This window comes from Myodes glareolus, chromosome 12 (assembly GCF_982192425.1).
Source record: "Myodes glareolus chromosome 12, mMyoGla1.1, whole genome shotgun sequence".
In the NCBI taxonomy this organism is placed as follows: domain Eukaryota; kingdom Metazoa; phylum Chordata; class Mammalia; order Rodentia; family Cricetidae; genus Myodes; species Myodes glareolus.
This window is the reverse complement of record NC_142037.1, coordinates 4,561,668-4,589,641: the sequence shown is the minus strand read 5'-3', so window position 1 is coordinate 4,589,641 and position 27,974 is coordinate 4,561,668. Positions and strand designations below refer to the sequence as shown.

General features: G+C 42.6%; 2 protein-coding genes across 6 annotated transcripts in view; one reads left to right on the top strand and one right to left on the bottom strand.

Annotated features, from left to right (window-relative positions):
* Rtraf (RNA transcription, translation and transport factor) lies at positions 1-27,150 on the top strand. Of its 5 annotated transcripts, none has more exons than XM_087911900.1 (9): positions 1-159; positions 1,108-1,232; positions 4,252-4,351; positions 6,715-6,801; positions 7,844-7,932; positions 9,817-9,885; positions 10,283-10,372; positions 11,716-11,764; positions 11,892-12,225. In XM_087911900.1, exons 1-9 carry the CDS (start codon positions 99-101, stop codon positions 12,044-12,046), a joined length of 825 nt encoding a protein of 274 aa, XP_087768026.1. In that variant the 5' UTR covers positions 1-98; the 3' UTR covers positions 12,047-12,225. The 5 variants fall into 5 exon arrangements, with proteins under 5 accessions (XP_087768026.1, XP_087768027.1, XP_087768030.1 ...); XM_087911901.1 differs by having other exon boundaries at positions 11,873-12,225; XM_087911904.1 differs by lacking the exons at positions 10,283-10,372; positions 11,716-11,764; positions 11,892-12,225 and adding exons at positions 18,124-18,214; positions 26,873-27,150.
* Positions 12,336-27,974, bottom strand: part of Nid2 (nidogen 2) — a 64,145-nt gene continuing 48,506 nt past the window's right edge. Inside the window, exons 12-21 of the mRNA XM_048426411.3 lie at positions 26,036-26,155; positions 25,016-25,249; positions 21,045-21,266; positions 20,361-20,530; positions 18,210-18,339; positions 17,410-17,581; positions 15,095-15,252; positions 14,015-14,138; positions 13,102-13,214; positions 12,336-12,960 (exon numbers count right to left, since the gene is read on the bottom strand). Of these exons, the coding sequence (XP_048282368.3) occupies positions 12,950-12,960; positions 13,102-13,214; positions 14,015-14,138; positions 15,095-15,252; positions 17,410-17,581; positions 18,210-18,339; positions 20,361-20,530; positions 21,045-21,266; positions 25,016-25,249; positions 26,036-26,155 (1,454 nt within the window). The 3' untranslated portion in view covers positions 12,336-12,949. The remainder of the gene's footprint in view (positions 12,961-13,101; positions 13,215-14,014; positions 14,139-15,094; positions 15,253-17,409; positions 17,582-18,209; positions 18,340-20,360; positions 20,531-21,044; positions 21,267-25,015; positions 25,250-26,035; positions 26,156-27,974) is intronic.

Below are 27,974 nucleotides of genomic sequence, written 5' to 3'. Positions count from 1 at the left end.
GCCCCGCCCTCTCGCCGCGTCGCCGGTGCCTGCGCCTCCCGCCTCACTCTCTTGTGTCCCGGCAGAGGCCCGGGCGGCCAGCACGAGCAACGGGGATCATGTTCCGACGCAAGCTCACGGCCCTGGACTACCACAACCCTGCAGGCTTCAACTGCAAAGGTGGGCGGCGGCCGCGGGGCCCGGAGACGGTGCCTTCCCAGCCCGCCCGGAACCGGTGGTCGCTACCTCGCCGACCGCGGCACGCTTCCCGGCCCGACGGCTGCTCGCCGGGCATCTTATGGGGCAGCAGAGCAGGGCAGGGGAGCCGGGGAGACCTTTGGGGCGTGCAAAAAGTTAGTGGCCGACTGCCAGGTGGTGGAATGGTCCAGAAAAAGACACTTGGTTTTAAAGTCCTGCCGGCCCGTGGGGAGACTGGGAGTGTGGCGGGGACCAGGGCCTTATTTTGCTGTACAGGACGCACAGGTAGAAGGCAGTTTCTAAGCCGTGTCAACGTTTGATTTCTGGAAGGGTATCAGGGTCTATCCTGGTTTTGTACTTGGTTTTTTGACGCAAAGCTTAATGGGTGGTGTGGTGGTAGGTCCGAAATTGGGGTTTGAATCTCAGCTCTCTGACATATAAAATGAGAATCTTTCCTGAGTATGTTAGGGAAAATCTAAGGAAGCAAATGCATCCTAAAAATAGTATACTCTCTCCTAGCTTTCAGTTTTTAAATATTTGTGTTCGGGTGCTCTAATGTTTATTTCTTGTTTACTTTGTGACTTGCTTCTAAGTTTTTGCCTGTCCAGTGCCCCTCATACTCTGAAGGAGCTAAAGTACACTGTTTCATACATGTTTAATTCATTTAATACTAAAAACAACCCCATGCAATAAGCCCCATTATCCTCATCTTTTATCTGAAAAATCTGAAACTTAGAAAGTGTACCCAGTTTTCTGAGGTACACCCGGAATTTGAGTGTATTGGCTCTAGAGTCTGAACATTGAACACTTGCTTACTTCTCTTAGGGGTAGGATGTGGGGTGGGGTGGGTCAGTTAACTTAGTGTTTGCAGATGGGAAAGTCACAGGATCGCCAGGTCTCGTGACTTGATATGTGATGCTTTTGTTACAGATGAAACAGAATTTAGAAACTTTATTGTTTGGCTTGAAGACCAGAAAATTAGACACTATAAGATTGAAGACAGAGGTAACCTGAGAAATATCCACAGCAGTGACTGGCCCAAGTTCTTCGAAAAGGTAATGAATCAGGAAGTAAAAGAAAGCATGAAGTTGGGTTGAAAATTCCTATATTCTTTCAAGATATAATAGTGATCAGTATCAGTAAAGCTAATTTCATGGATTTCAAATTTGCTCTTTTGATTTTTTAAAGCAAATTATATTATCTCCCATCAAGTTTTGAGTACTTAGGTTAAACATTTTCTAAATGGCATGATACATGATATTCCTTAATAGGGCTACCTACTCTTAATTTTTATGTATGTGTTTGTTTATTGGGTATCCACAGAGACCAGAAGAGTGCATCAGATCTCCTGGAGCTGGAGTTATATTAGACATAAAATGCAGGAATGTCAGGAATGTACTCCCCCCCCAAACAGGGTTTCTCTGTAGCTTTAGAGCCTGTCCTGGGACTAGCTCTTGTAGACCAGGCTGCCCTTGAACTCACAGAGATCCACCTGCCTCTGCCTCCCGGCCTCGGAGTGCTGGGATTAAAGGTGTGTACCACCACCGCCTGGCTTAAAATATGTTTTTTTTAAACAATCTTTTTGGGACTAGAGAGATGGCTCAGAGGTTAAGAGCTCTTCCACTTCCCAGAAACCACATGGGGGTTCACAACCACTTGAATGAGATCTGGTGCCCTCTTCTGGTGTGCAAACATACATGCAAGCAGAATACTGTATACATAATAAATAAGTAAATCTAAAAAAAAAAAACCATCTTTTTTCATTTTACATACCTATCTCAGTTCCTACTCCCTTGCCTTAGAATTTTTTTTTTATTTTATTTTATTTTTTTTGGTTTTTTGAGACAGGGTTTCTCTGTAGCTTTGGAGCCTGTCCTGGAACTAGCTCTTGTAGACCAATCTGACCTGGAACTCACAGAGATTCGCCCGCCTCTGCCTCCCGAGTGCTGGAATTAAAGGTGTGCAACACGCCTTTAGGAATGTACTTTTGAGAATTTGTCTGAGTTACTTTTCTGTTGCTTTGAAGACACAACATGACTGGGGCAACTTATAAAGTAAAGCATTTATTTGGGGACTTGCCTACAGTTTTGGAGAATGAGTCCATGACTGTCACATGGGGAACATGCTAGCAGGCAGTCAGCCATGACACTGGAGCAGTAACTGAGAACTCACCTCCTTATCCTTGAGTAGGAGGCAGACAGAGCTACCTGGAAATTGTGGGGTAGAGTGGCTTTTGAAACCTCAAAGCCCACCCCCAGTGACATACCTCCTCCTTCCCAAACCAGTACCATCACCTGTGGACCAAGCATTCAAATATATGAGCTTGTGGGGCCATTCTCATTCAAACTACCACAGTGCTTTTATTAAAAGAGGTAATTGACATGCCTGAACTCTTGAAACTGCCATGTTTATTTTTATAGTTAGTGTACAGAAGTCCCTGCATTTGGTAGACAGGGTTCTGAAAAGCTCTGTATGGATGTTTTTGTGACTAGAATTAGATTTTCTATTGATTTATTTTAATTTTAGTAATATTTTTTCAGAAAAAAAATTTGTTTTTTGAAAACTCAATAAAAATCACATCATTCTAATGCCAGCGAATGGGAGTGACATGGCACCAGCCTCCTTGTATTGTTCGTGAGCGATATACCTGATAGGCTACAAGTGCTCACTTGTATTGTTCGTGAGCGATATACCTGATAGGCTACAAGTGCTTACCCATAGCAAGGCCTGCATGCGTGTTGTCACTGCCATTGCTTCTATTGGTTTGTTTTTGTTTAACATTAAACTTTTTTTTTCAATTTTTTAAGATTTTAAAATATAATATTAGTGTTTCTGTTTGTTCATTTTTCCTGTGCACCTGATGGAAAGTGTGCAGAGATTAAAGATAATTGTTTATATAAAATACCCAGACTAATAGTAAGATAAAGATAAATCATTATTCACTGAAATACTATCAGGAACATCATTGTTTAAGACATATTTGAAAACATCTATTGGGTGGTTAACCTCTAGATTTTAAGTTGCAACTTGTATTTTTAAAATATTTTAGTACTGACAAGTTTGTTTTATTTTGGTTTTGGTTTTTGAGACAGGGTTTCTCTGTGTAATTAGCCTTAACTGTTCTGGAACTCTCTTTGTAGACCAGGCTGGCCTCAACTCAGAGAGATCTGCCTGCCTCTAGTGCTGGGATTAAAGGTGTGTACTACCATGCCCAACTCTGACAAATGTTTTTTGATCTTGGCCAAATCTTGTGAATGAGAGTTAGTTGATTTATTAAAGAAATAAAATCTGTGGTTAGAAAATGACTAAAAAGCATCAATTCATAAATTATCCCTGAAGTTTTGATTGAAAACTTTGTTGCTAGGATGTACTTTGAGCTTCTAAGAGTCTGAAGGGTCCTCTCATTTGCCTAGCAAGTACTTGGCTATAGCCAACACATGTTCCATTACTTGCTCTGTTAACCTTTTGTTTATGACGTTCATATATGAAAGTTAAAGTTCCAATAAGTGACTGAATTGTCTGTCCTTCTTTTAAAGGATTTTATCATTTTATCTAATTGCCCTGTGCACTGGACCTGGAATCAAAGCTAAGGCTTTGGCCTCACATCTAAGTTGTATAGCCACTGTTTAGTATCAGATTTTCTAGACCGCAGGTTTCTCATCTAAATGATGTTATTCTACAATCCAGCTGTCCTTCCTGGGATCTCCCAATACAAACATTTTTTTTTAAAAGGGAGTATTTCATTGTTTACCTTAAAATGATACTCTTAAATGTTTTCTTCTGAGCTGTATAATTATATCAAAGGTTTAATTGTAATGGAAGTGGGGATGCACACTGTAATCCTAGTACCTGGGAGGTTGAGAGGAGAGAGAGAATCAGGAGCCCCAAACCAGTCATGTGTATCTGGAATCCAAGGCCAGTCTGGGCTGCATAAGGCACTATCTCAAAAATTAATGATATAGATGTTATAAGAAATTTCTAAAGATCCATATTGAGGCCTGTGTCAATTCTGCTATTCTTTAGTTCTGTGGCTGTATGATAATGAAATCCATTTTTTCCCCCTTCCCTTCACAGTATCTAAGAGATGTTAACTGTCCTTTCAAGATTCAGGAGCGACAGGAAGCAATTGACTGGCTTCTTGGTTTAGCTGTTAGACTTGAATATGGAGATAATGGTATGTTTTGTGGGGAATGTGGGTGTAGGCTTGAGACTTTTTAAAAGATTTTTTATTTTTAGTTGTATATGTATTCTATGCATTCCTGGTGTCTGTGAAGGCCAGAAGAGGACATCAGGACTCTTGGAACTAGAGTTAAAAGCAGCTGTGAGCTGCCATGTGGGTGCTGGGAATCAAACCCAGGTCCTCGGCCAGTGCTCTTAACTGCTGAGCCACCACTCCAGCCCATGTTTAGCTTGTTGCTGTGTGGATGGCTTAGCCTTTGATGCTGCTGCCAGCCTCAGGACCCATGGGGTTTGGAGTATTAGTTGCAGCTGCTATTTCACAGGAGAAAAGACATACTAGTGTGTCTAATGCCAGTGCACATTAAGACAGTGTGACGTGTGTGTATTATGTTAGTCATTCTATTATTGGAAACTTTAAAAAAAAATTTTGTTTTTATTGACCTATACATTTTTCTCTTCTTCCTTCTCTTCCTCCCCTCACCCCTTCTACCCTCTTCTGTAACTCCCATGCTCCCAATCTTGCCTTTTTCTCCTTCCTAGATCCATGTATGTCTGTTTTAGGGCCGTCTTTGTTGTCTAGGTTCTCTGGGGTTGTGAACTGTAGACTGGTTTTTCTTTGCTTTATGTCTGAAAGCCACTACGAGTGTATTGGACACTTTTGAGTATTAGGGCGAAGGGTAAAACACAACTTTTCATTACATTTGTCGCGTTTCATTAGACATCTCGGCTCTTACCATTCATTTCTAGTTTCTTTTCTTTTCTGTGTGTTCTGTCACCCATCACCCGTTCCTGCTGTTGTCACTGATTTTGATCTTTTTAACTGGTATTAAAGGGTCCTGCCTCCTGTTCTCAGCAGCATGGTCCATTGACTAATTTCTGAAATGTGCTTTAGAATGCAGCTTCTATCTAAAGAACAGCTCTAGTTACACCTTCTCAAGCATTATCAGTTTCCCATTTTCACAAAAAAAGCCTTTCAGTTTTATTTGAAAATACAAAACAATCCTTGGGATTATAAACCATGCAACCTCAATCTTGCTAATGTTTAGGGTCTTTAGAGTGTTTTCTCTGTTTCCTTCTCTGGGTTGGTAGCAACTGTGTGGGAGGTCATTAGCAATAGATTATCCTGGGATCTTGGACCTTATCAAAGCTGATCTTCGGCTGCTCCCATGTGGATTCTTATCCATTCGCCTTGCCTTTTCTCATTGCATTTGTTCCATTTATACATGCCTTCAGTATTGGTGGCTTGTGCTGTATCCCCACAGTTGATTAGCATATGCATTCATTTCTCAAATAAAAGCTTATGTATAAAATATGATAGTTTTATATTGCAAAAAGGAAAGAGTTGAAAGACAAACAGTATCAAAAGTGTATTAAACATCTAAACTACACAGCAGGCTTTGTTTAATTTCCAGTTTTCAGCACTGCAGGAGCAGAGACCCCAGGCTGACTAAGGCAGCAGTACCGGCCTTCAGCAGCAGGAGGCATTGGCGTTCTCAGCTTAGGACTTAAATCAGTTGAATCATGGCGATTTTTTTTGTGTGCCTTGTCATTACTAAAAACCTTTTCAGTCACATGCCAAAGTGATGAAAATCTGATTTCAATTTCACTACTTTTTAAAGTTTAGATTCACAGGAAAATTATAATAGTACAGAGAGTTTTCTTATATGAAGATCTGAGAAGCCATTTTTGGCATTAAGTTTATTCATTATTTCTTTTAAATATTTTGAAGTGAAAACAAAATGCCTTTAGAATTTTTAATTTCCATGATATGCTTTAAATTTGTGTATGATACTACACTTTACACGAAAGCAATATTTTAGTATTGAAAAGATTTGGGGGAAAATTTTACTTTCCACCTAATGTTCTTTTTTAAAGCTTGGGACAGGTTTTGACTAAGTTGCCCATAGTATCACTGAATTTGATCTCAGGCAGTTCTACAACTTGTGACCCTCCTGCTTGACCTCTGTAACTGGGGCCACAGGTATATTGCCACCTTGTCCTGCTTCTGTTTAATTTTAGGTAATTCATGTGTATTTGTGTCCCTGTCCATTCTTCTGTCCTAAATTTAACAGCAAGGTATAAAAGACTTTATTTTCTAAACGTTAGATGTTGAAATATATTTCGCAAAGCTTATGCTTGTTATCCAGGCGTTTGAAAGGGTCAGGGTTCAGGGCCAGCTTTAGCTCAGAAACTTGTATCAAGTGTTTCAATAAGCAAGTATTTTAGGTGAATCAAAAAGTTACTTATCTTTCTTTAGTTTTTGTGTAACAAAGTATAATTTTGAGTGGATGTCATAATGGTTCAGCTAAATTCAGTAAACAATAGTTATTTTAACCTTAAGTTGCCTGTTTTTTATAGCTGAAAAATACAAGGACTTAGTACCCGATAACAGGAAAAATACTGACAACACAGCTAAAAATGCAGAGCCATTGATCAACCTGGACGGTGAGTGTGTGATGTCCACAGGTGACAGTCTTGGTTTTGTAAATGCGTTCTACTTCTAGAATGAAGACTGGTGTAACTTAAGTCAATGCTTGAGATGAATGGCACTAACTGTGTTCTTTCCTGTATTTTATTGTCAGTTATAGTGTGCTTTTTTCTCTCCCAACCCCCTCACCATTGAATATTTGAATGTTAAAATGCAGGTGGTTTTTTGCTCCAGATAATTTGGATTTTGATTTCTTATTCATTGTGCCAGTTATTGGTCGCCTTCCTGACTATATAATTTATTTTTTTAATCCAGTGACAAATGATAAAATGTTTCAGTATTTCAAGTCTCACGTGCACTTTTAGTAATTCCCTTTTAAAGTGTTACATTTTAAAAATTACCTAGAATGTGGTGTGTTAAATATGCTTTCATCGACTGATTCACTGTGACCCGCAATATAAGTTATTCTTGAGAGTGAATGAGCTTCTTACACACTCCAGAGCCATTGTACACAGAAAAGCATTGGGAAAACTACCCATTGAAGCATCTACTTTGTCTTTATTTGTTTGTTTTTTGAGACAGAGTTTCTCTGTAGCTTTGGAGCCTGTCCTGAAACTAAAACCCTTGTAGACCAGGCTGGCCTCTAACTCAAAGAGATCCGCCTGCCGCTGCCTTCTGAGTGCTGGGATTAAAGGTGTGAGCTGCCACCACCTGACTGAAGGCATCTATATTAAAATTAATAGCTTTGGGAAGAAACATTAATTAAAAGTGTCTGTAAATGGGCCTTGCAGACCACTCCAGGGCAGGCTTAGTGTTAAATTGGCCATTTATGAACTTGGCTTGATCAGGCTAGTGCGGTTAGTAAGGAGACCTTGCACCCATTTTCCTCGCTGTTGGCGTGGTGCACTGCTTTGTGACTTTCCTTGAAAGCAGCAAAAAGACTGGGGATGAGTCTGTCCCAGAAAGTTGGTATTTTTGTAAGCTCATATGTTCAGATAAGTAATTGTGATGTTTGCAGAGCTGTAAGGTTAATGCTTATTCATTTTTAATCTTTTGTAGTAAATAATCCTGATTTTAAGGCTGGTGTCATGGCTCTGGCTAACCTCCTTCAGATTCAGCGTCATGATGATTACCTGGTAATGCTTAAGGTAAGGTGCCCATGTTATTCTTGATAGAAACTACATATGTAGAAGAATCTTTACTTTTCTGAAAGCTATCTATTTTTACCTAAGTTTATGATGGGCTGATAAATAGAAATTCAAAAGAATGTGGGACCGAGAGCACACATCATTATTTTATCTGTTTCACGTTGTCTAGTAAGAAGCTGGTATCCAAGCATTAAATGTATGCACACCAATGTGTTTTGTCTTTGTAGAAATAAAATTTCACTCAATCCTAGTAATAATCTTGCTAAGAAATATTAAAAAAAAAAAGAAAAAAGAAAAGAAAAAACAAGTGGGAGTTGGCTTGGCTGGTGGAGTGCTTACCACGTAAGCCTAAGGACTGACTTTGGAACTCAATACATACATTAACAAACAAGCATAAAAATCTCTGCTGGGAAGGCAGAGACAGGTGGATCCCTGGGACATGCTGGCCAGCCATTTGAGCCATGTCAGTGTGAGCCATCTCACACTGATCATTGCCCTAATTTTACTTTTGACAGATATATAAAGGCAATTTAGTAGAGAAAGGCTAATCTGAGAAAAGGTGGAGAGCAGCTAGGAAACACCCAGCACCAGCCTTTGATCTCCACACGTGATGTTCACCCATATGTACAAGTGCACATGAATGTGTACACACATATACCTCACAGCAAAAGAAAAAAAAAGCTTACTAAGAAACTAAGACCTGCTGGACAGTGGTGGCACACGCCTTTAATCCCAGCACTTGGGAGGTGGATCTCTGTGAGTTCAAGGCCAGCTTGGTCCACAGAGCTAGTTCTAGGACAGGAACCAAAGCTACAGAGAAACCCTGTCTCAAAAAACCAAAAGAAGGAAAAGGAAAAAAAGGAACTAAGACCTAGAAGAAGATAAGAAACATGCAAGACATAGACAGTTGTAGAGCCACCTCTGTTCATCGGGTGAGAGTGTGCTGTTGAGGAAGGGGGAAATGCCAAATCACTAATGGTGAACTTAGCTACACAAGACCTCTTTGGGGAACAAATGCTCTCGTCTTCGGCATCTTCCACTTCAATTTATACTCTTCCATCAAGAAACACAGCTCCCTGAAAGAGTTATTTTTGAGAAAGGAAAAACATTCCTTAAGTTTCTGCTGTAAACATAAAGTGGAGTGGGGCAGGAGGATGCAAATGGTAGATTAGATACTGTTGGATAACTGCTGTTATAGGAGATGAAGAGCTTTGAGAGTGACCTTGAGAGTGAAGGTCACTATAAATCACTTTGTAGTAAGTTGAATAAACTTCCCTCTATGCAGAAGGGATTATTATTTATCCTACTTATTAGAATTATATGGGTTACATAGACAGTTTCAACAAAGAGATTAGTATTCTTAGCTTATTTGAATATTCATGTTGTGTCTGAATGGGTTTTCTCAGACCAGCTTAGATGCCAAAGACATCAAGTTGTTGCTAGTTAAATTTAGCTGTTTCAAAGTTGTATTTCCTTAGTCCAGTATGCAGATTTCATTGGGGCAGTCCTACAGTGGTTGTATCACCTTTAGTCATAAACTAAGGGAGGGGAGAAGCAGATAATGCAGTGTATTTGGGGTCCTTTTGCCAAACTTTGAAAATCCAGGAGTATGTGGCTATAACAAAAGTTATAAGTTTTGTGAAGTCCTAGGTCTAGATACATATTTATCTTGTTAGGCATTCACATAGTCGTGATGCTATAGAAGTTTTCTTAGATTTACCAGGCACAAAAGTCAGCATATTAAAGGCTGATGTAGTTCAGTGGTAGAGTGCTTGCTTGGTATGCATTAGAGTTTGGATCAATCCCAGGATTGGGGCAGGGGGTGAGAGTTTGTGTATTAGTGGTCTGGTAAAATAGTAAGCAAGGTATTTTTGGGCTTTCTAGGCAATTCGCATTTTGGTTCAGGAGCGTCTAACACAGGATGCAGTTGCCAAAGCCAATCAAACGAAAGAGGTATGTGTGTTTCTAAGATACTAAGCCATCTAATGGAAATTCCTTCTGGTATTGTGGTGCATTCAAACTTAGTGTTTTCTTAAGATAACACATTCTGGGGCCAGGTATTGTAGTGCACACCTTTAATCCTAGCATGCAGGAGGCAGAGACAAGCAGATCTCTTGAGTTTGAGGTCAGCCTGGTCTACAGAGTAAGTTCCAGGACAGCCAGAGCTACATAGAGAAACCCTATCTTGAAAAACCAAAAGAAAAAGATATTCATTCTGTTGGAACAGGAGAAAGAGTAGCTGACTTATGTGTGAATTGAATTTGATTCTTAAGCAAATTCAGTGTATTCAGTGACAGAGTCAGACAGATGGGTGAGCAGAGAATTTGTCTGTTCACACTTCACATCCTAGAGAATCCCAGCCATCCATTCAGTCTGCAAACAGAGACTGTGCCCACTAGAAATGTGCCTTGTGAGATGGATTGCATTGTTCCGATACATGGTAAGAAAGGCAGGACACACTGCTTGTGAGTCTCTGTCATGTAACTCACTTTGTTCTTCATGCCATGACAGCCCCCCCTGAAGAATGCTACTGGAATGTTTTTAACCATGCGGCCAATTCAGACATCCCTGACAATGCCAGAGGTTTGGGTGTCAGCATTTAATCCTAGTACTAGGGAGACAGGAGATCTCTGTGACTCAGGGCCAGCCTCGACTACGTAGTAAGACCTTCTCTTAAAAAAAAGAAAAAAAAAGGAAATCTCTCCAGAGTGATAATGCAGAGAATGTTTTTGGGTAAGGGATAGGAGCTGCAGTTACCAATAATGGTCCTTTCTTGCTACACAGATGTTGAAATGAATGCTCTGTGCCTGCCCCACCCCCATCCCTCTCTCAAGTCCTGCAATGCTTTTTGTCCTCTGACCCCTTTAGCCAAGTGCAGCAGTAATGAAGGGCTGCTGATCCTGGGGCAGTGCAGTGTAGGTGCCTCTGAAAGACACTCCACTTTCTACTAAAGGTTCTTACTAGTTTAATTATGTATAAATTGGCCACTGTCAATTGTATCAAAGACCAGCCTATTTCACCCACATTATAGAACAAGCAGCAAATTGTTCTGGCATAATAGTCATTCATTCACCAAAATGATGGCAGTGCGAAACAGTGCTGAGCCTGAATTCTGCTTCTGTTGCAAAGTAGAATCTAGTTCAGATTACAAACTGGTCTTGGTAGCTATTCCTGACTAATACTTGAGGGCTATAGTTGATGTCACGGGTAGCTGTTCCTTGGTCGTCTGTTGGCAGGCAAAAGAACGCCAGTCTGTGGTGCCAGGTGATATACACAGTCAATCAGGACAAGCCTACTCCTACTTTATTCTGAATTTCCATTCATTATATAAGTTACTGGATGCAGGTGCTAATGAGTTGGAAAATTAAGCTGTTTGACTAAGATCATATCAAAGTAACTTCTTATAATAAAACATTAAATATATAATCTGTGAAACAATTTGGCTAAAGAAAACTGTATGTTTTAGATATGTTTGTATATTTTGTAGTATCATTTGTAGTCTAATTTGTGTAGTACTTGCTTAGCTCTCTGTCCTCCTTCCTGAGCAGCATTAAGTGTCTTTTGTAGTTAAGGACCCTTACAGGCCTGGCTTAGAAAGTTGGGTGGACTTTAGTGTCTCTGGTACATTTGAAGAGCACTCTTTCCTGGGTGGTTATAACACGGAAAGTCAGTTCTTCACAGGGTAACTTGTAACAATCCCTGAATAGCAAGCAGCTCTTTAATTTCAAATGAGAAAAGTGACTCTTAACTAAATAGTCTTGTTTTGTCATTATTTTTTAAAAGGGCTTACCTGTTGCTTTAGACAAACATATTCTTGGCTTTGACACAGGAGGTAAGTTATTTTGCTTTAAGTCAAGCTATATTGAGGGACTTGTTCTGAGGTGTATGCGGGTGGCTGGAAGCACAGAAACCACAGACACACACACACACACAGATGCAGTGTTCTTGTCTTATAACAGATGCAGTTCTGAACGAAGCTGCTCAGATCTTGCGATTGCTGCACATAGAAGAGCTCAGAGAACTACAGACGAAAATTAATGAAGCCATAGTAGCTGTTCAGGCAATCATTGCTGACCCAAAGACGGACCACAGACTGGGGAAAGTCGGAAGATGAGCACATCAGGATTTCAGCTTCTTGCCTGCCTAGTGTGAGGGGAACCATGTGCATCGGCATGTGTTTGGAAATCAAATGTCACATTTTCGAGGGAGGAATCCCAGGAAATTGGCCGTGTTCTAGAGATTTACCACCATTGCTTTTTTTTTTCTTTAATAAAGTTGGGGAAAGTAAAAGGGTTTTTTGTTTTGCCGTGTTTCTGTAATTCTCGTGCATCCTCCTTTATGGTTAGAGATTCATCCCAACCATGACTTCGTCCTGGAGACAGTATCGATCTTTAGACCATTAGAAAGCTTTAAAATATTTTATTGGATTTACATAGAAAATTTAAGAACTGCTATATCTTTGGTGTTTTACATGGAATACTTTGAGGAATGCTTCTGTAGAGGCACTTAGGGGATCATTTAGCACCTTTAATATAAATAAAGTGAGGACTTTTGCTGGGAAGTATAAGCAGGTTGGTTCATCCTGGTGATCATCATAATCTGTTACAGGGCTCTCAGACGACTTCAGGAAAAAATTTTCATAACCAGCCATGTGTTTTACTTTTCTTGGGCAGGTAGAATCCATGGCAAAAATTAGATTTAGTGTCTTAAGCTCTTGCTGGGTCTTTGTTGAATAAATTTGGTCTTTTAAATAAGTGTTACAAAAAGTTGCTTTAATAAGCAATGACTAAAATTCTTTAAACTTCTGATAACCTTTGTTTTTAAAAAATACAGTAGTAATGATTGAGGTATACACTTCACAAAATATACTTATATTTTAGCTGCACTAAAAATGCTCATCTTGTGTGCCCAGAGCTCATAACGACCAATTCCTATTCCACTGCCTTTGCCTTTGTAGTAAATGTTCTTAGGTCAAGATTCTTGTTGTAAACTTGAAATCCTCCTATACATTTTATGTTCATTTTCTTCCTGTGAGGGAGTGGACAGCAGTGAATGTTTCATTAGTTAAGCAGCATAGGAAGGCAATGATGGCAGAGTTACCATTGCCCTCTCTCATCCCTTCTCCACCCACTGGACGAAGGACATCATGATGTACCCTGAAGACCTTACCTGTTGGACAGTAGGGGTAGACTGCAGTGATCCCATAGAGGTGAGACCGCTGCTCGGGGAGATACTCATCGGTAAATTGACCACTGTCTTTATTCACTGATATGACACCATCCCTGGTAAGAGGAGAGGCAGGGCCAGTCACAAGATAATGTTTTAGTAGGCAACAATTTGACAGTTTTCCATATACATAAAAACAAACAATTCAGCCAAATGAGTTTCAGTCAATTTGTCTAAAGCCAGTGACTCTGGACATAGCTCCTACACCAGTATCCTGGGAACTTCCATGAAATGCAAATGCTGTTTACCCTCCCTGGTCCTTCTAAGTCAAAACCTAGAACAGCAGGCAGAATGTATTTTTTAACATTTTGTAGCCATAAGAGCTGATGGCTATGTCCCAGAGGTCACAGCACTCACATCTCATGTGAAATAGTAGGGAGTTGAGGAAAAGTACTCAGACATCCAACTTTGTTTTCTTTTTAAGGTCTTCCAAGCTCAGAGCCAAACAGTATTTCTCGGTCTTTAAGGTAGACAGTTGATGTTAGTTTTCTTACTTTTTGTTTTTTTTAAGACACGGTTTCTCTGTGTAGCCTTTAGTGTCTTGTAGACCAGGCTAGCTGAAGAGATTCACCTGTCTCAGCTTCCTGGTGTTAGGATTAAAGGCCTATACCACCACCACTTAAAAGTATTCATTCTCTAAGAACAGATTTAAATAAATGCTTCTTTTTAAGTAGTAATTACCAAATATCTTCAACTTATATGCTGCCTGCAAGCAACACCAGTAAACTTCAGGATGATGTGGAAGGATGACTTAAAAAATAGGTGTCTACTGAAGGACAGACAGCCCAACAGGACTTCCCAACTGGAGTTGCTGACTGGTAAAACAGCATGCTCTGCTCTCCAGAGTGGGGCTCACCTCCGCCAGTCTGTATGGTAAAAGTGATCTGCATAGCTGACGATGCTGAAGGGGTAATTGAGATGATTTTGGATGACACGCCGTCCGGTTCCATCAGGTAGTGTACATTCCAGTTTCTTGGTTCCTTTTAAGATACCCAAGGGGAAAAATGAGATGCCAGATAGAGTCTTCAAGGGGAACAGGCAGAATTTAAAAATGGGGCATTTTACTCCCACTATAGTCCACATTTGAAATGGTAAACCATGCCCTGTGATTCATGTCCACTTGGTGCAGCAGAACTCTAGTTTTGAGTAGAGTTTCAAACTTAAATCCTTTTATGGAAGAAACAATGTAATCTATTGAAATCTTCCAGTTTCTTCCCAAGAAGAAGGGGGGGGGGAGGCATAAGCCTACATTTATAGGTTGAAAACATAACATCCAGATTGACCAAAATGCTTACATATTCTACATAGGAAAATGAAAATAGTAGTGGGTAGTTTTACATGGAAGCACACAAATTCTTGAAAAAAAAAGAATTTTCATGTTTCAGATTTCTTACTAAAATTCCATATACCTTTTAAAAAATGTAATGTTCAGACAACTGGATTGTAAAACACCCAGCTGCATATTCAGCAAATTGAAGAGCTTTTATTTTCTTTAGTAAAATGAGATACGGTATCTTTGAGTTTTTCTAGTAATGCACAGTATGCCACAAAATAGATAGATAACCTGGTGTTAATGCATTCCTGAAGGAGGCCATTCTCTTACAGCACTTGGCAAAGGATCATAGTGCACAAAGTGATAAAATCTTACAGAGTTAGACTGTAATAATGGCCCAGAAGGTAGATCAATCTCAGTTCATCCAAACTTAAAAGTTTTCCAGGTGTTCACAGCAGAGTCAGGGGGCAGGGCAGACATGCTGCAGTCAGCCTCCCCTTTGAACTCCCACTGTTAAGAATCACTGCGCAATGTTCTTTTAAAGCTTACATATCTGGCAAGTATGATAGAAATTTATACCAACAGATCTAAAAGATGGGCAAATCCCCCTAGTGCTTGCACTGTTGTAAGGAAGGCCATCATTCTCAATGTTACCAGTATTACCTGCATCTGCCCAGCACAGCAGTTTGGAGAAGGGATCAAAAGTTAACCCATTGGGTAATCCAATATCTTTGTTGATCAGAATTCTTCTGTTTTCTCCATCTAAAGATGATGTTTCAATTTTAGGAGCTTCTCTATTCCAGTCTGTCCAGTACAAGTTGCTGTGGATAAATGTTAAATTGATAGTTAATGAACACTTGTGCAGGGGTTGAAGTACATAGCTTAGCATATACCAGCCCCTACACTAAATTTCCTCCCCCCGACAACACCCCAAAAGGACAGCCATGCAGTTTAGGAGATGCAGCCACAGTGGCCACCACTGACCACCACCTCCTGGTATTCACAGCCTTAATCTTGGTTATCCAAGTCTTTCTCCTGGCGAACAGTATGGTAGAAGTCATGCTATCACTTTCACTATCAGTTTTTTAAAAGTGGCTTCTGTTGGTACCTTTTCTTGCTTCACGGGGGAAGCTAGATACTTTACTGCAAGCTACCCTATGAAGAGATCCATGTGCCCATCAGGGAACAATGGCATAAGCCTGCCAGTGGTCCACGTGAGAACTTAGAGACCTTTTCAGCCAAGCCTTGATCATGGCAGCCTGGCCAGTACCTTGGTTGTTGCTTCATGACATTCATTACCAACTTGTGTAGCTTCACCCAGATACCTTACGGTTAATAAATGTTGTCTTGGGCTGCCAAGGCCTTCTGACAACTGCAACTGTGGGGAGTCATTAACTGTCTAGACCCTTGCCTCTCATACACTTGATGTAGTTGCCCAGAAACCCTCAATTTGTTTAAATCTTGAACTGGATCTTGGGCCTAGAATCCAAAGAAATATTTGCCTATTTGTTAGAGGCATTTGTGTGGTAGAAAATGAGTCCTGTTATAAAGAACTAATGCAATTTGAGGAATAGAGGGAGAGTTTCTTGGAAAAGTGCCCAAGTGTTGAAGGTCCTGGACACTTAATTGTCCTACACTTGGCTACCAGGACAGAGACACTCCTAACATGAAAAAAATACTTAAACAGTATCTTGTTAAAATCTGCAAAAAAAGAGCAGAAATACTGAAACTTCCATCAAAGCTATAGATACTAGTCAGTTGAACCCAGAGAAATGTCAGTCTTCTCTGCTGTGAACATCACTCCTTATGGGTGACAATAAGAGCCAGAGTCCAGTTTCCAGTCCGTGAGAAGGCTGAGATCCAGACAGTGAGCAGCATCCTTGGAGGTGACCAACTAAGCCTCTGAGAAGTTGCGAAGACTTAGTTATGTGTATTGCACTTTGGTGTCAGGGTGCCTGTCTTTGACATTTTCCTCTAGAATCTAAATCCTGAAGCATAATGACTGAACAAGGTGCTGTTGTTCAGTTCCCACCCTTTAAGACTAAGCACCAAGGACTATGAAGAGTGGCCCTAGGAGATATTTAGTCCTGCAGATAAGGTTCCTTCATGTGTAAAGTCCAAATCACCTTTGAGGCTTTCTTCACTGCCTTAAAGGCTTCTCTGTAATTAAGTTTGGTGGAAGCTACATGTCAGTAATCCCAGAGATCCCTGCCCAGGCATGTACACCACGGGTGACAGTAGCTGTCATGGAGAGGGAACATTTTTACCTAGATTTTGTACACTCCCCATCCAGGAGTGGGAGAGGGGAAACAAAACAAAACACTGCTGTGACTGTAACAAGGCTTTCTCAAGGTATTGCTGAAGGAAGCAACTCCCTCCTTTGTACCGATCATTTTCCAAGGTGCAGTTCCCAGGTTCTGCAGAACACACTCCATTCCAAGCTAACACCTTAGCTCTTGCCTGTCATCTTACATCCTGCCTCATACAATGCGAGCTCCTTAAAAACAAGACACACATGAGAGGCAAAGACAGATGGATCTCTGTGCATTTGAGGCCATCTGGTCCATCTGAGGCCGAATGTCCAAGACAGCCAGGACTGTCCTGGAACACAGTGAAACCGTGTCTTGAAAAATAAAACAGCGAAACCTTCTGCCTTCAAAGATGCCTGATACCTAGCAAGGCCTTGACATATATCCAGTAAATTAGGTATTTGAGGTTTTATTCTGATCTGGACCTTCCCGTGCCATATATATATGGCAGCTAGGCTACAGAGAGAAACCCCATCATGAAAAATTTTATATATATATATATATGTATATATATATATGTATATATATATGTATATATACGTATATATATGTATATATATATACGTATATATATATGTATTTATATATACGTATATATATATATATATGGACCTTTCCGTGCTAGGGGCTCGGAAACAAATCTATAGAGAACAAAGGAAGCCAGCTAACCCTCGGATTGGATCCACAGTGATGGCTCGTGGATTCACCAAATCTGTGTGAAAGAGGACCTTCCGCTCGGAACCATCCAGCCCTGCCCGCTCTATCTTATCCAGGCCACTATCTGTCCAGTACATCCTTCGGCGAACATGGTCAATGGCAAGTCCTTCAGGGCTTATCAGACCTGGAAATCGAGGCAGGAGAGGGCATCAGCAGGGTGTGAAAGGTGAACTTAAGTACCTTATCTAAGCCACTTATAGAGCCAAAGCATAAAAGAGCCTTGAAGATCCCCAAATGAAGGTTGCCTTGTCAACCCTACCTGGTATCTTCTGTACTAGACCTTACCAACCCCAGTGGCTCCTCGCATCCATGGTGCTGGGGACAGGCAATACAGACTGCCAAGACTGCCAGACCCTGGATTCTCTTTTTGTTTGTTTTTAAATTTTTCATGATGGGGTTTCTCTCTGTAGCCCTAGCTGTCCTGGAACTCACTTTGTAGACCAGTCTGATCTTGAACTCACAAAGATCCACCTGCTTCTGCCTCCTGAGTGCTGAGATTAAAGGCCTGAGTCCCCAGCATCCTTGGATTCTTACTGCCACCCACGTCTTTTGAGGACAGTTCGCCTTATCCTAGAATCACCTGTTTCTGTTATATAAAAGCATTTGTTAATAGAGGTATAAGGCTTGTACAGCTCAAAAGTAATAGAACTTAACCTTCCCTTTTAGCTAAAAACAGGAGAAACCAGGAGGAAACACGCCAATGACAGTAAAATAAATGCATTGCCAAGTGTCCACGGGATGAAGCTGCTGACCTGAGGTAAGGATGGTCTCGGGTTCTGCTCCTGCTTCCAGGCTGGCGCGACTGATGGTCCGACCAGCGACATCTGTCCAGTAGACCATCCTCTCCTGGCAGTCATAGTCAATCCCCACAACTATGGAGCCCTTTCAGAACCAATCATGACATCAGAAGAATTAGGATTCCCTTCAGTCCCTAACACTAAGTTCTTGGCTACACAGCATTACTGGGAGCAGTCTGTACTGTGGTGGTGCAGGGCATGGACCCAGTAGTTAGACAAGGGAGGTAGTGACGTCTCCCTAAGGTCAAAACCAGGCTCGGCCACTTAACCTCTATGCTTTTGTTTCCTTCAATACTTCAAACAGTAACATGTTTATAAAATAGAGTCTTAATGGCAACTACCATACAGCAAGCTCCTCCAGCACTATTAGAACTGGCTGTAAAAACAGTAATTTCATGAGGAAAATCAGCCCATTCACTATTGAGAGGATCATCTCAAAATAAGTCCTTAATGCTCAATGGTGTGAAAGATGACTGCTTCCAAGTGTTACTGGCATTTTCTCAAAGAGCCTTTCTAAAATCTGACAACACATGCCAACAAACTTCCTCTACTGGGTGAATAGGCTGAAATCCTCCCCAACCTGAGATGCAATCACCCCTGCCTCTTAATACAAGCATTCAGCTGTGTGGTATAGAAAAAAGCTTATAATTTTACAGATTAAGGAACTGTGGTCATTTGGCCTTCAGCTAGCACAGCCTCTCCCCTTTCTTTTGAGTGACAGTCTTATTGAAACCCTCAAATCTGGGATGTTCCTGTTTGAACTTCACACAGGACTGGCTTCATTCTATTTCTAACCCAGATTCATGCTATGAGAACCCCCAGCAGACATGAGACACACCTGTCTCCACCTCGTCTAGTAAAGCCTGGGGATTGGCTTGTGCCTGAAGCAGTAGTCACCAGGGGACACTGTATGAAGCAGGATTTGGTGCCTGCAGAAAAGCTGGCATTTATTTGCGGGGACGGGGGGAATCTAAGGTCTCAGTACTTTTATTTGAAAATCAAAATTAAAAGGCCCTCTATCCGAGGCAAGAGTACATATTCATACAGGCAGCAATGAATCCAGGGGCTCATGGGATTCATAAACTAAGCTTCTTGGTATGAAGGTCACATTTTAGGTAAATTGCTCTAAAGTGTGCTTATAATTCATGTCTCCTTCCTCCTTCATAGTTTCACTGTGGCCATCTCCACCCTGTCCATTAGACATGTTCAGAAATGCAAGCAAGCCATCCAATATGCCTAGAATACAAGAGTGTTAGCATGAAGGAACTTCTAAAGCAGTCCACTCAGATCGAGAGTGGGGATGGAGCCGTGAATCTTAAAAAGAAGAAAAAGACAGAAAAAAAAAAAGACAGTAGCTGCTTTTAAGCTTCCTTGGAATGAAATAGTAGTTCATTAACAGAAATAAATATAGTGAACCCTACCCTGTATGAAGTCTGCTCAGTATGCAGTGAAGAAAGGGTCAGAGCAGTTTTCACAGTAAATGGTGATGCCTCTCTCCTCCCCACTGTGAAGGAGAAACCCCTCCTTCCACAAGTAGGTGTTGTGCTAGCTCAAGAAGTAAACTTGTCTTCTGGGGGGAGGGGGAGTGCAATACCAGTCACACCCCGAAAGTCACGATGGACATGGAGGAAGGCTAAGAAGTGCATCAAAGTCACAACCAAAATGAAAGGGGACAGGCTGACAAGTGGTCCTGGGTGGGTTTCCACCCTACTGTCTCAAATGACCACAGACGTCACCTCCAAGATGTCTATAACCTGAACAGAACCCCCAGGAACTACAATGGTCTTCCCATAAACACCCAATGACTCTGAAATTCCTTACTGTCTACCTGAACTTCCATGAGCCCTCAGGACAAAGCGGTGAGAATGGGACAGGTATGACTTCCAACAACTGAACTCCATTAAGCAGACTACAGCCCAAAAAGCATGCCAGAATTCCCTGCACTGCATTCCTTACCCTGTGGCACCCAGCAGAGGCTTCTGAAAACCACAAAGCACAGCTCCTCTACACCAACAACCCCATTAACCTAGCTAGCATGCCGGCCCGCCCTGATTCCAAGCCCCATTTTTCTCATGTAGCCCAGCCCTCTGGAGAAATCCAGTTTACATGCAGTGACAGCAGAGTCCTGGCTGCATCCTTCTGAAGCCTGCTGCCATTGAGAGGCAAGTGGCCAATCTGCTGGCCCTGGGCATAGAGCAGGAAGGTGCCCACAGATGGAGGAGTCACATCAGGGCGGGGTGTAGGTCGGACTATAGGTGGAGTGACAGTAGGGATACCTGTTTGTGGAAACAAGGTGGGGAGAGAAAAGTTACTTTTGTACACAAGAACCTTCAAAACTATCCAGTGTTTTCATGGGGCAGATATTCTTCAAAGAAATTCTGATTTCTAGGTGTTTTTCAAAGTTATTTAAATTGCTGACAATACTCAGGGCATAAAGACAACAAAACAAAGTAGAGAGTTTTTGTTGTCATTTTTGGAGGGTCAAAAGCTTACTGGGGGCCCCAGGGTGACATTGCCGATTCCACGCAGGGCTAGGAAGGCAGAATAATTACATGCTGGCTTGAGATCAGTTGTTCTTATAGCAGAAACTGCTAGTGGCAAAGCCAACATTAAATCCAGATTGAGATCCTGAGACATTCTGATGATAAATCAACACAGCGTATCAAAGAGTGACTTTATTCATCAGACTTGGTAACCCTTATCCTCCCTACCCTGCCCACCATGGGAAGCAAAAACCCGACAGAAAGCCCTCAGTGGCACAGAGGGAAGCCTAAGTCACTCCATGCTTACATGCAGGCATGGTGCCTGGTTGTGAGCGTGTGCCCTGCAGTTCTCTGCCATCCTTGTCCACACACCAGCAGAAGTCACTCCTCCCATGGCACTGTAGGGGTATGAAGTGGCCCAGGTCGTCACACTGGGGCACATACTGGTCATCCCTGGGTGTGCCCCCATAGTGTTCCAGCAGATTTTCCCTCCAGCGCTCACAGACCGTCCGAGGCCTCTGGGTGGGCTCTAAGATGGGGAAACAAACCCTTAGATGGCCAACCAAGATCAGTACAACTTCAGGTCCCATCCCCCATCTCTTGACCTTCTTGGACATGCCCCTGGACACTGGGTCAGGGAAGCACACGTGTTTTCAGAAGATCTCTGTGGAAACGCAGAAAAGGAATTGCCCTGATGTTCCTATCTCCCAAGGCCAGGAGGACTTTCCATGAAGGCCCAGTCACTTCAGAAAATAACAAGGAGACAAGCTCATCAATATTCCTCACTCAGTCCAGTGGAGATGCACATGGACCTGGTCTGATGACTGATGATGACACAGCACTGTAGAGACTCACTTTGGGGACTCAATGATGCACATGACACTTAAAAACAATTATTCTTTCCCACTTGTTTCAAGTTATTGAACCTATACGACAAGATCCATCTCCAGGCTGGCCTGTGTGTCCTAGAAGAAAAAGGGCTGAAAATCATGATGCTGTGCTACATGGAGCTCTCAGCTTCATTGGAAAGTTACATGGAGCAAGAGAGGCAGGGTGGTGTACACAGCACAGCAGAGGTGACACTGAGAAATGTGAAACTGATTCTTGGACTATCCGGTTTCAAGAAAACCACAGCCATCACATTGCTGGGAGCTATCTCAAAGCTGACCCTTTTCACACAAGCTCCAGCTTTCTGCCACAATGCTGTCCTGTTTTCTCCTGTACCCCCTTTCCCCAAATTCTCCTATCCTCAGACTCTTGGTGCACACACCATGGTTAAAGAAAGCCAGGCTGGCTTCTGACAAATGCCAGTTTTCTGCTAGGCTGCTGCCCCAGGGCCATGGAGGCTCTCCCCTACACATGCAGTTCTCTCTACAAATGCTCCCGTTGTTGAAATCCCTTGCTCACTGAGCTTGGATTATCCTAAAGGCATTTCTGGTTCTGTCTTAATTCTTGCAACTCACAGCCTGTGGTCTACAGAATCACACAGCCAGGTATCTTCTTGCTACCACCACCTGGATGCACAAATGAACTCTCAGCACAAAAGTAAATGCTGAGCTCCTGCTTTTTCCTAAACTGGTTCCTGTGCCTTTAGCTCCACTAAACAGCAACTACATTTTCTATTGCGCAGATACAATCACCAGATTACCTCTTTCTCTCGCACATCAAGTAAAAAATGTCTCATCAATTTTACCCTCAAAAGCATTACGACTAGAGGCAGACACAGTGGTGCATGATTTTAATCCTAGCACCCAGGACACAGAGGCAGGTGGATCTCTGTGAGTTGAAGGCCAGCCTGTTCTACATAGTGAGTTCCAGAACAGCCATCGCTGCATAGTAAGCCCTGTTTCAAAAATGCCCCAACAACAACAAAAATCCATTTTGACTTCTTGCCACTTCTCCTGTGTGTGTCACCCTGGTCACAGACATTTCACACTGGGATCATGGCAACAGCATTCTGACTGAATTTTCTGTCTCCTCCCACAACCAAACCAGTGTACACTCAGCTAGCAGCCACAGTGGCATGTTTAAACCCAGGGGCACCATCTCACACTGGGACCATGGCAACAGCCTTTTATCTGGCTTTTCTGTTTCCATCTTTCATGCTTTCACACCACCAAACCAGCGTACACTCAGCCAGCAGCTGCCTAAAGCCCAGGGCATCTTAGTATATTCTGTTCAAAACCCTTCAGACACTTCAAAGAACAAAGCTGGAGGTATCACAACAGGCTGCAAGGGACCCTGTCCTCTGAGAAGGTGGGGAGATACAAATAAAGACCTCAATCTTAAGCTCCACAAGCCCTCTCAAGACTTCCATCTTGGGAAGTGGCTGCCCCCTCGGGGTGTTATAGCTCATGACTCACAGGAAGCAAAGACAATAAAGACAAGACTCTGATCTGCTCAGCCCCACGTGTTCCAGGACCAAAGAAGGGGCTGCTACTCTCTCAAACATCCACACTGAACACCCCCAACAGCCACTCTTGTTTCTGGGGACCATCCAACATGCCTATGTGTCTGCATGGATTCAAACACACATCAAGTCAACTGGGTCTCAGATCACTCACAGGTGGGCACCTCTTTCATCTCCTACTGCTTTAAGCAACATCCAACCATGGGCTTTCTTCTTTCCTGCTTCCGGTTGGTAAGGGTTCAAACAGTCTCAAGCCCAGAGTGCACAGCATGCTAGCATCCCTCCCACTGACCTGATTACACAAATGAGATTAGTGAGAGATGGCAGGCGGGCCACACAGTGACAAGAAAGAAGTCTGCGCCATGAGAATTCTGCACAAAAGAACGTGGCCCTTATTTTAACATTATTAAAATGTCATTAACATCTCAGAATGAGTCACTCTCCTTAACACATATTTGTTTTAATCAACTTAACAGACTGTCAAGCCATCCCTCCAAGGCCCCACCTCACCACTGACTTCCAAACAGAGCTGAGGTTTTTGAGAGAAGCCACAGCAGAAACAGGACTTCTCTAAGGCATCTTAGTTTTTAAGGTCTATAGCCTTGTTCATAAATAATGGGGGGCGGGGGGTGAAGAGGATCAATGTGGAGCAATCCATTACCAATTTACCTGTGTGAATCTTTCAATTTGTTTATTGAGAATTTTATACAATGTATTTTGATGGTATTCACTCTCTCTTCCCCAACTCTTCCCAGATTCATGCACTAATTTTTATGTACATATTCTTGGAAATACTAAAGCCCTGGGCATATTATGAATGTTATAGAATCAAAACTGTTGGAAATTGCCCAACTCTATCTCCCTCACTCATTAAAGTCTGAGATAAGTGAGTCTGTAAATTTTTGTTTTGTTTTGTTTTTCGAGACTGGGTTTCTCTGTCCTGTAGCTTTGGAGCCTGTCCTGTAACTTGCTCTGTAGCCCAGGTTGGCTTCGAACTCACAGAGATCCTCCTGCCTCTGCCTTCTGAGTGCTGGGACTAAAAGTGCGCCACACCACCGCCCGGCTGATTCTATAATTTTTTTTAGGTTTTATTTATTTCTAAATAATTTTAGAAGTGGCTCTTTAGATACTAGCTCCAAGATCAGGAAGTATTTGGGCTAAAGCAGCAGCATGTGTTGCCCACTTGTGAATAATTCAGCAAGGGGCTGGAAAGCTGCCCAGTGTAAGATGCCTGTTGCTCACATTGGCAGTGAGCCTCTGCTGACCATGCTCCAAAACCTTGGCAGGAAGAAGGCAGATAACAATGGCCATGTTTGCCATGAGTACCTCAGATCAGATAGATGGATTCCTATACTTCCTATGAAAGCAGCTGTGCAAAGAAGGGTTTCCCATCACTATGCTGGATTGACTAGAGAGGGATGGGCATCACTGGGCTAAAGGGAACTCAGTGGATTATTCTGAGTTTCATACCTATTTTTTCCTGCTAACATTAGCAGTCTTCAGACTGCCTTTTACAGGGAAGTGACATGGTTACATAGAAAGGAGTAGATAAAATATTACGCTGGCAAAATTCTTTAGCTCTCAAGCCTTTCACAATGGGTCACAGGCTAATGTTAAAATTCAACTTTCAGTCACCTTTCAACAAATGGAATCTAATGCATAAAGGATCCTATGACAGTAGCACGCACACAGGTGTGCCTATGTCTTCCAAGTGTTTGCTGGAGGAAAGAGAAAGCTATGAAAACATAGCAGCCAGTCACACCTACGTCTGAGCTGTGTTATAAATCATCCCACGGCCAGAGCCATTCTATTCCTTGACTCTAGACCTGAGCTGGCACAAAGTCTTTCTATGGGGCAAGTAAACTCACCTGATGGTGGTCCACAGTGAGGAGGGGTGGAGCCAGGTGGAGTCTGGGTGCCAGGGACTTCATGGCCATTCTGGTCCACACACCAACAGAAGCCAGTGTTGCCATGGCACTGCAGTGGCATGAAGTTGCCCTGGTCATCACATTGGGGGATGTGGACTCGTGACCCAGGGTAGGCATGCTGTGCCTGGGCATAGCGCTGCTGGTGTTCACAGGGCTTCAGGTTTGAGATGGAATCTGGAACCATGGATGAGTGAGACAAAAGAGAAATAAGAAATAAATTTCTTATTTCACAACCCATTTACTTACAAGTTCACATAAAGTCTTCTGTACTGAGAATTTCTTCCCTACAATTACAAGTTACCATGACATGGAAAAATAGCAAGACACTAAGATTTTAGAGTCTTGAATTTTTATTTTAGCCTTGTTACCATCTACCTAGTTGTCCCTAATTCCCCCCATTTGCCCTGTACATCCCCAGGTGAATATAAATGTAAGCTAGTCCAGTATGCTCCTCAGCCCTTGGGGGCCAATTGCCATCTGGACAAAATGAAGATTAACCATTGGCATCTGCCCAACATTCTGGAAACTTCAAAGAGGACAAGTTAACTCCATCCATTTTATGGGACCCGGAGTTTAAGCGTGAGAAGCCCATGTCAATATAGCCACACTGCTATATGTTAGCCAAGTTCCCCCAAAGCATTCACCACGAGTGTTGACTACTGGCTCATTGGTACAGGAGGCTCCTACTTAATAAGCCCCTCAATAGTTTAAACAGCATGTAGCAAAGTAGATCAATAGGGTGGTGAGTCAGAGCAGCCACAGAGTGAATGGCAGACTCTAACAAGCTTGCATGCCAATGAGCAGTAAGCGAACATCAGGAGGTACTAGAAGAATCCAGAGCTTGGAAAATACCCCCACCAGGCCCCCAGACCAGCTTCCATCAAGAGAAGGCTAGGAGGAAAATAAGTGGGAAGGCGCAGGGAGATCCCTGCGTTTTTAAGCTGGTCTTCCATCACTTACCAGATGTGCAGTAAAACCCATCCCCGTGATACCCAGGCTGGCAACGACAAGAGAAGGACCCAGGGGTATTGTAGCAGGTAGCTGCCTCATGACATCTGTTTTCCGCACATTCATCAACATCTGCAGAGGTCAGGGACAGGCGCAGAGAGGTGAGGAAAGGAAGGAAGACCATGACTTCACCACAAACAGCTGTGCGACTACATGGCCCCAGTGCACATGGCTCAACAAGTTACCAACTTTAGAACATCCCTAGAGCTGAGCTAGGAGTAAACAACAGAAAGGAAAAAAAGAAAAAGAAAAAAACATGTACTAGCTAGTTTTAGGTCAAGTTGACACAAGCTAGAATCATCAGAGAGAAAGGAGCTTCAACTGGTAAATGACTTCCATAAGACCATGCTGTGGGGCATTTTCTTTTCTCCCTCCTCCCCGGTTTGGTTTTTTGAGACAGGGTTTCCCTATAGCTTTGGAGCCTGTCCTGGAACTAGCTCTCGTAGATCAGGCTGACCTCAAACTCACAGAAATCTGCCTGCCTCTGCCTCCCGAGTGCTGGGATTAAAGGTGTGCGCCACCACAGTCCAGCTTGTGGGGCATTTTCTTAATTAGTAATCAATGGGGGAGGGCCCAGCCCATTGTGGGTGGTGCCATAGCTGGGCTGGTGGTCCTGGGTTCTAATAAAGCAGGCTGAGCAAGCCACGGGGAGCAAGCCAGTAAGCAGCTCCCCTGCATCAGCTCCTACCTGCTTGAACCCTGCTTGAGTTCCTGCCCTCGCTAATTTTGATGATGAACTGTTATATGGAACTGTGAGTGAAATAAACCCTTTCCTCCATTCCTCCACAGGTTGCTTTTGGTCATGGTGTTTCATCACAGCCACAGTAAACATAACAAAGACAAAAACGAATCCAGGAACATGTGTGTTAATAAATGAAATGAGTGCTCAGAGTAGAAATGCGTGGGCACCCAGAGAGAAATACCCCACTGTGCACTTCTGGAGCATCTGTCTGCTACACTGAACCCTAGACATTTTGTTTCCTTTCAACTGCTAACCTTTTCATTAATTTTCTGTCAGTGATGTTACAAACAAAGATAAATATAGGTAACAATAGTTTTCCGTGTTAGTTTGGCACCAGTTTCCTTTCTATTCTTGTAGAGATACAGGAATCCGATGAAGCCCCGAACACATTTTCTGTTTAGAAGGACCTTCAGCCTTGCCTGATCAGATTGCTGTCTAAAACCTCCAATTAGAGATTGTCAGACCCAGACTTACTTCTCATTTACTCAAAGAGAAGAATGTTATGAGGACTTCTGAAATAACACGAACAGCTCAGGCCCCTGCACTCAGCACATGCTTCTCTGAGGAGTTCATACTCAAAACTGCCAATTCCCGTAGTTTGAGCAAAAGCCAATTAATATGCCTTTTTATTTTGCTTATTAAAGTTGACCCATGCTGTCAAGAGTAAGTCACCTCTTTCCCCACCCCCACACTCAAAAGACCCCTAAGAAACTTTAGCAGTAGAACTGCTAAAGCTGATGCCAGGGGGTGAGGTAAGCTCTGAGACAACAGGAAGTCTTCCAGAGGAAGACTGGGAAAACAAAAGATACAGGTCTGAGCTAGGCTCCACCAAAAACAAAAGGAAATGTGAGTCACAGCCATCATAACAGCCAGAGTTGTTTTTGATGTGTGAGTAGAAGAAATGTGTGACCAAGCAATGGCATGAAGCCTAGAAAAGGAGCTGTGTCCATTTGGTGCAACCCATGGCAGGCACACACCAGCTTAGAAAGTGGAAGTTTATAACCGGGGTTAGACTTGAATGGGCAGGGATCAGAGTGAGACTCCACCAAGCCTTCACGCAGCCCATTCTCCAGGGGATCCTCCCCCGTTCAGCTGTTTTCTGGGTTGTCAGGCCACTGTGCCTCACACACAGGCATTCTGTTCCCTTGA

What these genes read in the sequence shown, in the direction of transcription:
- Rtraf (XM_087911900.1), top strand. Translation starts at nt 99, where the DNA reads ATGTTCCGACGCAAGCTCACGGCCCTGGACTACCACAACCCTGCAGGC. An exon ending in GGCCCAAGTTCTTCGAAAAG is followed by an intron (nt 1,233 to 4,251) that starts GTAATGAATCAG and finishes TTCCCTTCACAG; the next exon opens with TATCTAAGAGATGTTAACTG. An exon ending in AAGCCAATCAAACGAAAGAG is followed by an intron (nt 9,886 to 10,282) that starts GTATGTGTGTTT and finishes TTCACATCCTAG; the next exon opens with AGAATCCCAGCCATCCATTC.